General features: G+C 32.9%; 1 protein-coding gene across 1 annotated transcript; it reads left to right on the top strand.

Annotated features, from left to right (window-relative positions):
* The first annotated feature begins 1,896 nt into the window (after window positions 1–1,896).
* On the top strand, window positions 1,897–4,442 carry LOC143592335 (putative mediator of RNA polymerase II transcription subunit 26b). Its single transcript, XM_077072276.1, has 9 exons — window positions 1,897–2,550; window positions 2,635–2,703; window positions 2,796–2,878; window positions 3,041–3,093; window positions 3,176–3,312; window positions 3,411–3,441; window positions 3,536–3,783; window positions 3,920–4,010; window positions 4,128–4,442. The coding sequence occupies exons 1-9, from the start codon at window positions 2,044–2,046 to the stop codon at window positions 4,253–4,255; spliced, it is 1,347 nt and encodes a 448-aa protein (XP_076928391.1). The 5' UTR covers window positions 1,897–2,043; the 3' UTR covers window positions 4,256–4,442.
* Window positions 4,443–10,726: the final 6,284 nt, after the last annotated feature.

Here is a 10,726-nt window from a genome sequence, read left to right as displayed (position 1 = left end):
AAACACATGTTGATTTTCTAAACAGGCTTTCTCGTGTTTGGCAACTTTGCCCGATTCGGCCTTCAACGCAGCCTGACCCACAACAAATCCGCGGTCCCTAAGCCCGACAAGAGGAGACACTCCTGTAAGGTCCACACAAGCGTGTTGAATGTTATATTATATATTAAACTAATTTGTAAATTTTCTCTTTTTTTTAGAATGGCAATTACCGAGGTAACGTAGTCTATAACTTTTTCCGAAAACACAAACTTTTATAAAAAATGAAAAAGAAACAACTCACAACAAGTCGTCATAAGTCATAACATAAAAAGAAGGAAAGTACAAATAAAACCTGCATCTTTCTAAACACGTAAAGAAACTTTCTTGTAAAGAAACTTTCTTATATGTAAATTAGTGTAGAAAACGTATGTGTATAACTTTGTTTATTTAAACTTGGTCAAAGAAAATTCAAATGCTCTAAACAATAAAAATACAATGATTTTAGTAAACTTTAATTTTTAAACGTTTTTTTAAGGATTAAAAGCAAAATCATGTTGAAGGTTTATAAATAGTTGTAATATTTTATAAATAAAAACACACTAGTATATTATTAATTATTAGTTATTAATTATATGGTTCATGAACCCACTAGAAAGTAGAAATCACTCATTAATTAACTATATTAACTTTTACTTGCATATTAGCAGTTAATTTTAATATAGTTGTGGGCTCGTAATTTCTACCAATCAAAGACGGTTTTTCATTGCTCGGTTTTATCTTAACCCTACGTGGATATGTCTAAACATCCGGTTAGATTCGAGTCCGGTCATAAATAATGCATCTTTAAAAATATCTGAAGTTGATCTAAAATTGTAATATACGCTACACATAAAATACAAAAAACCGTAAGGTCAGTTAGTTGATCATGCACCCTATATAGCAGGTCGGCTCAGAGCATTCTCATCTCTTTCATTATGTCCAAATCCAAAATTATACTAGAAAATATTACATTTTCCTTTTTATTCTATTCAATAATATCTTTTTTATACTTTTATTATTGTATTTTCTTTTTCTTCTACTCACAACTACTTTCAAAATATATTAAAAAAATTTAAAAAATGCTACATGAACTATATTTTCTCTTTTATCTAATTAAATAATAACTTTTATTATTTTATTTTCTCGTTTCCACTCACAACTACTTTCAAAATATATTAAAAGAACTTATAAAATGCTACAAGAACTTTTCAAATATACAAAAGTATTACTGTATTTTCTCTTTTCTTTACTCGTAGCATCTTAAACCATAATGTAAATTATAAAAACGTTACTAACATAAATAATAGAAAGGATGAGAATGTTCTTGTACCCACACACATTAATAATTTTATATCATAAATGTTATAATAGTATATAGTTATGTAAAAGAACATTACTATCTCACACACATTAATAATTATATATCATAAATGTTATAATACTATATTGCTATGTAAAAGAACATTATTATCTTTGGCGGTAAAATTACAATAAAACAAATAACAAAAAAAGACATACGTTTTTGTTTTTGTTATTGTAGTTTATCTGATGATGACTCCGCCGATTGTTTAGTGATAGACACCAAAAAAAGATGGATTTGTACTAAAATAAAATAAAATCTTCTCTTTTTATTTTCACACACGGCCTTGCTTGTGTTGCGTACACCTTCTTCTTGTTCCATCCACTTGAAACTCAAAACAATTCCCCCCATTAATATTATTCTTACCTTTAACACCCATCAATTCTTCATTTCAGGTTCTGTAAAAACCTTCTTTGATCAATTCCTTTCTGGTTTCTTCTTAAATCTCTTCGAATTGTTCATATCCGATGTTGATTTTTGATTTCCCAGTTGACATGTTACCTTTTAATTTTTCTAAATTCTTCAATTTTGATTGAATTTGAGGTTTTGGGTTTATGGGTGTGATCAAGATCGGTTAAAGTTTCGATTTTGATTCTGGGTTTAATCGGATTAGTTAAAATTCGAAGCATTTGTTTGATAATTGAAATCTTGGTGGGTTTATTGATATGGCGGGTGCGCGGGTGGATTACTGGAGGGAGTATTTTCGGAGTGCGAATGCTGACATTTTTGAGATTATTGAAGGGGCAATTAAGCTAGCAGCTTCTGATTGTCCTAAAGAATTTAAAGTTAGGAGAGATAGTATTGCTCAGATTTTGTTTTCTTGTAAATTGTTTAAGTGTTCGGGTTGTGATAAAGAGGAATTAGCCTTACCGGTAGACGATCAAGAAAATCGTCATCATGGTGATGGAGGGTTTAAAGATAGCAGCAAAGTAGCTAACTTTTCTAGAAATGACGATAACGAAGAAGATGAAGATGATGATGATCATGATGTCGAGCAAGATCAGAATGTGAACGAGCATGATCAAAATGTGAAGGGTGATGAAAGTAAGCATCACGTTAGCAATTATAGTTATGGAGAGGCAGAAGCCCTAAGTGATGAAATCGAACGAGAATCTCAAACTTTTGGTGAAGTTATGAGGATTAAAGAGATTGTTGACAACAGTCAAGATGAGGTTTATCTCTATTACTTTGACTAATTTTATCAAAATTTATTTAGTGTTGTGTTAATCATTGTTCTTGTTCTGTGCATTTGTTAGTCAGCTTCGGTATTATGCAATTCGTTAAGGAAGCTTCAGTTGATGTCAATATCCGTCGAAATACTCAAGGTTTGTAACTTTGTATATAACAATATTAATCACTAAAACGAGAGTTGCTAACGTTGTAGTTCACTTACTATCATTTATTCATATGTTTTCAGGCTACCGAAATTGGAATATCAGTTAATGCTCTTCGGAAACATGCATCAAAAGACATCCGTGAAATTGCAAAATCATTAATTATGTATGCATTTCTTGTCTATTTGTTTTTTTATATAAATGAACGTTAAATCCAGAACCAGTTTTTAGGTTCTTTACTTAAAATGTGTTCTGTATTCAACGCGCCCTTTTCCCTTAAACGGATATGATTAAACTTTGATCTCATATATGAATTTGTGAAATGTAGACCGTGGAAACGTATGGTAGATGAATGGGTCAAGGCTACCGCAAAGATGAGCGGTAACTACAAATCTTTCACTTTAGTATTTTTTTATTTCGAAAGTTTGTTGATTGTTAAAAGTTACTTTAATTATTATGGCAGTTTCTGAAAATACCCCCGAGTCGATGAATCCATCGGTTCTTGATGAAGAGGAAGGTTTAGAGGAAGGTTTACCTTCGCCTCCACTAGACGATTTAGGGTTTTTGAACCCTCATTCATTGTCTTTGGAATTAACCGAGGTATGATATGATTCGTTATAAAGAGTAACATAATTCGGTTTTGTTACGTTTTATAGAACATTTATTGATGGTTTTTATGTTTTTATTGCCATTTTCAGAAGTTCTTTGATGACGTAGACGATTTCGGAAGTGAGTTATATAACTTACTATTTATACATATGATACTCGGGTTTTGTTTTTAATTTTTTTTTATTGAATTCCCGTTTTGGATGCTGCTTTTTAGATGCTAAAAAAATTGAGAACTGTGATAACGGAAAGCTGCCGACGCCGCCAATGGAAAAGCGTAACGTAACAAAGTGGAAGCAACAGAAACCGTTAGCCGAGACAACTAAAGTCTCAAAACCAACCTTGGTCAAATCACCTGTTGTTGGCTCGACACCCAAGAGTCGAATGAATCCGACTATGGACCGCAAGTTGCAACCCCCTGAAAAACCTATTCTTCCAAAGACCGCTGCGGTTCCTCAACAACGCGTAAGTTACTCTAATGTATTTACTATGTTAGGGTTAGTTTGATAAATAAGCGGTTAATAATGTCATAAGTAGATAAAAGCTTTAATAAGCAATACCGGACTAATTGATTATTAACTTATTGTGTAACCGTAAACAGAAACCAATGCCTTCGGATAGGGAAGCCGAACAGAACAAGCTTGAAGCCACCAAGAGGAAACTTCAAGAACGCTATCGAGAAGCTGAAAAAGGTTCGTATAAACAATTCTTGAGGCTAAAGTTCATTTTAGATAATATGTCCAAACAAGCTTAGGTCAAAACATCTTTTTAATAATTATTAATTAATGTTTTATGCGTGTTTGTAACAGCTAAGAAACAACGAACCATACAAGTGATGGAGTTGCATGATCTCCCGAAGCAAGACACTGCCCCAAAGAACCAACATTTCAGATCCGGACACAGCCATTACCGACATTGGGCGAAGGGGCGGTTTTAACCGTCTTGGCGCGGTTTTGGTGGGCCCGCAGGCGTAAATCAGGTGGCTAGTTTAGTTTATCCAACAAATAATAATAAGATTTTTGGGGTGTTATTAGTTTAGGTTAAATGGAGGTGTCTCAATTGACTTTGTTGTATAGATTGCCATATACAACCACCCCTTTATTGACTTCTTAATCATTTGGCTAATTGGGCCCACCCCTATCCCAACACATGTGACAAGACATATTCTGAGACACATTCTTGGAAGCACATATAGGTGCATTTTAGTAGTCAAAACATGTGTACAACATGTTTTTTAGTAGAAAGTTAGACTAGACTATCTCATTTCACATGTTCTTTCAATGTCTTTGGTTTATAAAATATCTTTTTGTCGTTTATTAAATAATGTTTTTGATTCGCGTTAAATGCATGATGTAATGTAAATTTTGACGTATCTAAAACAAACTATTACGCCAAAAGCTTTTAGCCGAGCCTAAGTCTGGACTAAGTTTGAGCTTAGTCCAACTTAGCCCTAATAACTTATAAGGAGTGAAAACAAAACCGAGTTGTGTCCCAAGTATGGCTAAACTTGAGTTTCGCTTGTTTAATCGTTTTATTTTATAGGAGTAAAAATCCCTAAGCTTGTTTGGGGAGAAATTTACTGGTTTGAGATCAACTAGTTTATTATAAATTATTTTTATATGTATAATTATTCTTTGCGTATTTTATTATTATATATAACATAATTATAATTTAGTTTTTTAGTTATACTGAAATGAAATCTTGAATAATACATAGTTATACAGCATACTCGCTTAGTATATAAATTATTTTAGTTCCATACTATACCGAGTAAAATATTATTATTCGGAAAAAATATACTATTATTCTTTTTGGATAAATTCATAAAAATTTGAAGATAAGATATGGAAGGTGCACAACGATACTGTAAATGCTCGTGTACATAAAATATTTCTAAAATAAGTAAAAAGTGACTTTCAAAGTCAGTGAAATCAACATGGAGGCTTGGTAATTTTTGACCATATATAATTGAGTCAAGATGGAATCTTTTAATTATTTATTAAATTAAATTAATAAATTAATCAAATTACCTATTTTAGTAGTGTATGTAACCATCCCTGTACCTAAGTGATTCTTTTTTAAAACAGGATGCTAACCGGTTATTTTGATTTTGACGTTCCATTTCTGAATCACATAAAAACACTATAAACTAGGAAACTCGTCAATGTAGGAAAACCGTATTGAGTCAGTTTTGAACCCAAGATCTCAAAGATCCCAAACTCTAACTATTAAACCCATGTAATTAAACTAGAAGGCCAATTGCAACTAATCGAATTAATAATGTTACAAAACCGAACCTGAAACTCCAAAAGTATAAGGATTCCTGATCTAGTCAAGGAGGGACCGAAGGAGAACGTTTTGTTTTGTTTTTCATTTGCTAGATATAAATAGATGAATTTATGCATCTACTAGGGTAGTTGGGGGACTGCTCGGATTAACAAGCGGTTGTGCAAGAACACCGCCACAAGTCACTCAAGTAGGGTTTCTTGGTGGAAATTTGCGTTCACAAAGGTGGACATGAAGCCGATGATATGACCGCTTACTAACATTAAAAATACCGTTTTTGAGTCGTTGGCTTTTATAAAAAAAATATATAAAACCTATTTTTACACTAAAGTTCAATCGTTCTTCTATCATTTTAACACAAAAAGTACCCTTCTTCCACTATGTAACAAAATGTAACTTAATGTTATTCTTCCTCCATCGTCTAACTTTCAATTCTAGCGGGCTTCATGTTCTTGCCAAAGTTGTCACAGTCCCACTTGAAGTTGAAGATACAACACAATTAAAAAGAAATATGTGTCACGTTTCGTGAAAAACCTCATAAGGTTCTAATGAGAGTTTACATCGTCGATAGGCGTTTAATGCGAGATTTCGGATGTCGAAGGAATTATCTTTAAAAATTGTCGCGGATATAACTGCCAAATTTGAATGGGTTCAAGAAGGGTTAGATAGGGGGGGGGAGTTTCACGTCATTACAGAAATGCAGATCGGCAATTCGTCAACTCGTAGTCAGTAATGTTCCTAGCTTATACTATAAATAGGCAGTTTTTCCGGCTAGGAGTCATGTGAATCCTTATAATACTTTTGTAATGTGATTATTATTTTATACGGTACATTTTAGATACAACTACTAGCCATGACAATTTTGTAAGATGCACACAAATAAGAAAAGGATGTATCCAATACTGTCACAAGAAAATCAATTTGCAAAATATTGTGATTAATTCAAGAGTCAAAATCAATTAGCTAGATGTACGGTTAGCAAGAACAAAAGTCAAAGTCAAATCCATAAACTAAGCAGTTGAAATTATATGTATTTTATCATCTTTTAAGCAAGAAACACGTTTTATTGTATGTCAGTGTTTTACCGGCTTTAAGCCTTTAAAAGACCAAATAATCGAATCCAATAAATCTATATCCAAATAACCAGCCAAACTAATAATCAATAGTTCGCTTTTTTTTTCAAACTAGAATTATGGTTTAGTTTCAATAATCTCTTGTATCAAACCCTACCCAAACCGAACCAAAAAAAAAAAATTAAAACTTCGGCCAACTATTTTCATGCCAAAACATCTAAAAATCAAATGTAAATGCGAAAACAGTCGAAAACCGACTCTACACATACGTAGGTTTAAGATGTAGTACTATGATTATTTTATATGTATGTACGGACATGACTAAGACTGACGGTGGAAAATAATAGACGTATATTAGTTTGTAATACTTTATAATAATAAGAATATAATCATCTAGATATTGTTTTAGGCAAACGTCGACGGTTTGAGCTTATGCGTGTTGACAAAATGTTTGTCAACTTGTAAGCAGCAACAATGGCGTGTGGGACAAGACATGCACATGTGGTGTTTGGTATTTCACTACCACTTTTCTTGATTCAAACTTTAGTAGGTTACCCACACGTTGCGCAGTGAACTTGACAACAAGCCGATATTTTTAAGCGTAGATATACAAACATATTATAACGACTATCACTTCGACGTCATAACAAAAATGAGTTATCTAAATATCAAAAGGACTTGGTCGGTATCGGCTCAGGCCATTACAATATTAATGTCGTACAACACTCTAAATGTAGCTTCCGGTAGAAAAAAGATACTTATAGAGAATGCAACTCTGTTTTCAGTGAATCTGATATACTTTATTGTGACTACACCTCCATTTTAACAGCCTCACATACATAAAAATAAACATGTCATAAAGCATACTAAAAAATTTCGTATGTTAATCATTATAAAAGAACCAACGACTTGAATTTATAAATAATAATAAAAAGAAAAATACATGTTATGACACAAATTAAAACCTTAAAAATTTTGATGGGTTACATTACAAAGTAAGCAAAGTTTAGTAAAACAAAATGTTAGAGATTAAATTAAAACAGTTTAAAACTTTGAAGACTAATTTGAAATAATTTAAACTTAAGAGACTAAAATTGCAAGAAGCAATACTTTACTGTAGCAATAGATTTCCTATTACATATAGTACAATAGTCAAAGCCATTCGGTCATAGGATCTTCTAACATGCATATGAAAGGTTTTAAACATCCATATAATTGTAGTATATCACTATTTTTATGACTATTTACTTTTTCATCGTTATCGTACTAGGAGAGTAAGATCTAGGCAACCTTACCTCTACTCCGTAGGAATAGAAAGCTGCTTTCAGTGAGACCTCTGGCTCGATAGTAGTTTTGCATCAAGCCTTGGACATAAGGCACATAACACTCAACTATCGGGACACCGGCCGATTGGTGCATGTACCCTTGTCTTTCGGCTATCAATGCCACCACATGATGCCTGATTAACCTTCCACCACTTTTAACGTTATTTTTACGAGATTAGTAAAATAACGTTAAAATATATACATTATATGTGTGCACCGCAAGCAGGGCGTGACTATTTGCTTTTTATTGAAAAAAAAACATACTATTTAAATAAATGTAAAGCTTGTGGAGCTTATGGTGTAATCATAACAAGAAGAATTTTACGGCAAGGCTAGTTTATTTCTGTTAAAAATAACATGTCTTTATCAATTTTATTTCCAAATATGCGGGTTGATTGTTTAATGATCTCTTATCCAAATAACATGTCTTTATCAATTTTATATCCAAACATGTGGGTTGGTTGTTTAATGATCTCTTATGTTTTTCGCATATGTTTTGGGCTCGTTATCGGAGAGTTATTGGGCTTTAAGCGTTATTGGGCTTGAAGTTGATGCTGTTGGATGGCTTACTTATGAATGGATGGGCTAAAGTCTGATGGGCCCAAGGTCCACACATTTGTTACTGATAATATAAAAGGAGCATGAAACGGATCGATTATAATTTTTTGGAGAAGGATTCGGATCTACTGGCTGGTCGAGTGTTTCATTCGTCATCTTCTACATGTTTGGGTTTTCTTCATTCTTGAAAAACCATGTTTAGACGAAGTCGTTCTTGTGTAGTTTGGTGTTAATGTACATCGATTAGTTTTCTGTTTTCTTGTTGATTGAGTAATAAACACGTTCGGTTTGAGATTATACAGCCCCGATTTATCATTCATGACAATTTCATCAAGTATTGGGTGACATTAAATAACTAACTTTCTTGTGGCTTTCTATACGATCCAAGATTTCTATAAGGGAGTGGAGGCTTATGGTTTGATTTTAACCTGGATGGAATAGCGTATTTGATGTTTGGTTTAGCTCTTTCTATCTTTCTTAGTCAATAAAAAATAAAAAGCAAATGCATGTGTATGTAACGATATCTTCTATTGAGGCCCTGTGTAACGCCCTTGATTGCTATCAAGGGTTTCATTATCAGTGGAGTGGTCCCGACTAGCGGGATTCGACATGTGCAAGAACATCTAGTTAACTTTTGCAGCACTTAGATATGTATGAGTAGTTAGTAAGCTACACAATTTTGAAAATGTGATTATACATACATTTGACATGCTAAATATATAGATCATTTGTTTAAAGGGAAAATCACTAAAATAACCATTGATAAAGTGGGAAAAGCCAAAATAAGCATGGTAAAAGTCTGGGTTGTAGAGGTTTTACGAAAAACAAAAGTATTCAATATGTGACACATGGCTGAAACGTTTGGGTTGTAGGGGTTTCCTCTTGTAGTGGGAATGGCAAATGGGTTGGGTTGGGTCGAACGAGTCATGGGTTGAAATGGGTTTGGGTCAGAATGGGTAAACTAAAAAAAGGGTTATTTTGGTTTGGGTCAGAATGGGTTAGGGTCGGAACGAGTCAAAATGGGTTTCGGTAGTTTTTTTTTTTTTAACAAGAATAGTGGCGGAAACATTTTAGTATTTTTAGATTTTTTATTTTTATTTATATTTTGAGTTATGATTTTTTTATTATTTATTTTGAATTTTTTTCTAAAGAGTTTCCCATTAAGAACAAAACCCCCTCGAAAAAATATTCAAAAATAATAATAAAAAAATTATAACTCAAAATATAAATCAAAAACAAAAAAAATAAAAAAAACTAAAATGTTTCCTTCGTTGTCCTCGTTCCATAAAAAAAAACCACCGTAAAATCAAACTGAAACCGAAAAGTCGAGGGAAATGAAACAAAAAGCCATAACCGAACCAAATCAATCGAAATCAAAATGGAACTAAAAAAACTGAAACCGAACAAAAACGAAACTAAAAATGAAACAGAAAACCAAAAACGAGTTCGAAACCGACCAAAAAGAAACAAAAACCCAATCCGTCCTATGTGAAAACTCGTGTTGGCTTGAAACTTGAACCGAACCCGTTCAATCTCAAACTCGTTTCGTGCCGAAACCCGTCTCGTGCGGAACCCCGTTCCGATCCGAAACCTGCCACATTTCCTTAGGACATTAACCCACATCGACCCATTTCTTTGAATATGGGACCCAATTTGACCCGAAAATTACAAGATGAAATTTTAAATGACCCATTTGAGCCACTTAGTTAAAATTTATGACCCAAACCAACCCAGTTAATTTTTAAAACAACCCAAATTGACCCATTTAAAATGGTTTGGATCAAGATTGCCACCCCTAAGTGGGATTCATGTGTTAGCAAATCATTGGTCTGTTTGCGAGTCCCGCTATAAGAGAAAACCCCTAGTCTAGACTTCTCCCGCACTTATTTTGGCTTTTTTTTTCACTTGGTCACTGGTTAGTATTGTGATATTTCATTAATTTAAATGTTTTGTGATTAGAAGTAATATTGAAGTAACATTGGCATCAATATACCAACAACATTAAGGTGTTAAACAATTGAAAAATAAGAACGTTATACACCCTATGATTATGAACAGAAAATTTAGTTTGCATAAAGAACGACTGAGTTAACCGAAATTACCTCCACTCGGTTACTTGCTCACAATATTAAACACCAGTTTCTTATTATCATTTTATGCCCATTA

This window comes from Bidens hawaiensis, unplaced genomic scaffold, assembly GCF_021521415.1.
Source record: "Bidens hawaiensis isolate Kalapana, Puna unplaced genomic scaffold, B.hawaiensis_p1.1 tig00040690_1, whole genome shotgun sequence".
Classification (NCBI taxonomy): domain Eukaryota; kingdom Viridiplantae; phylum Streptophyta; class Magnoliopsida; order Asterales; family Asteraceae; genus Bidens; species Bidens hawaiensis.
Note: the sequence above shows the minus strand (reverse complement) of the source record. Positions and strands in the feature narration are given on the sequence as shown.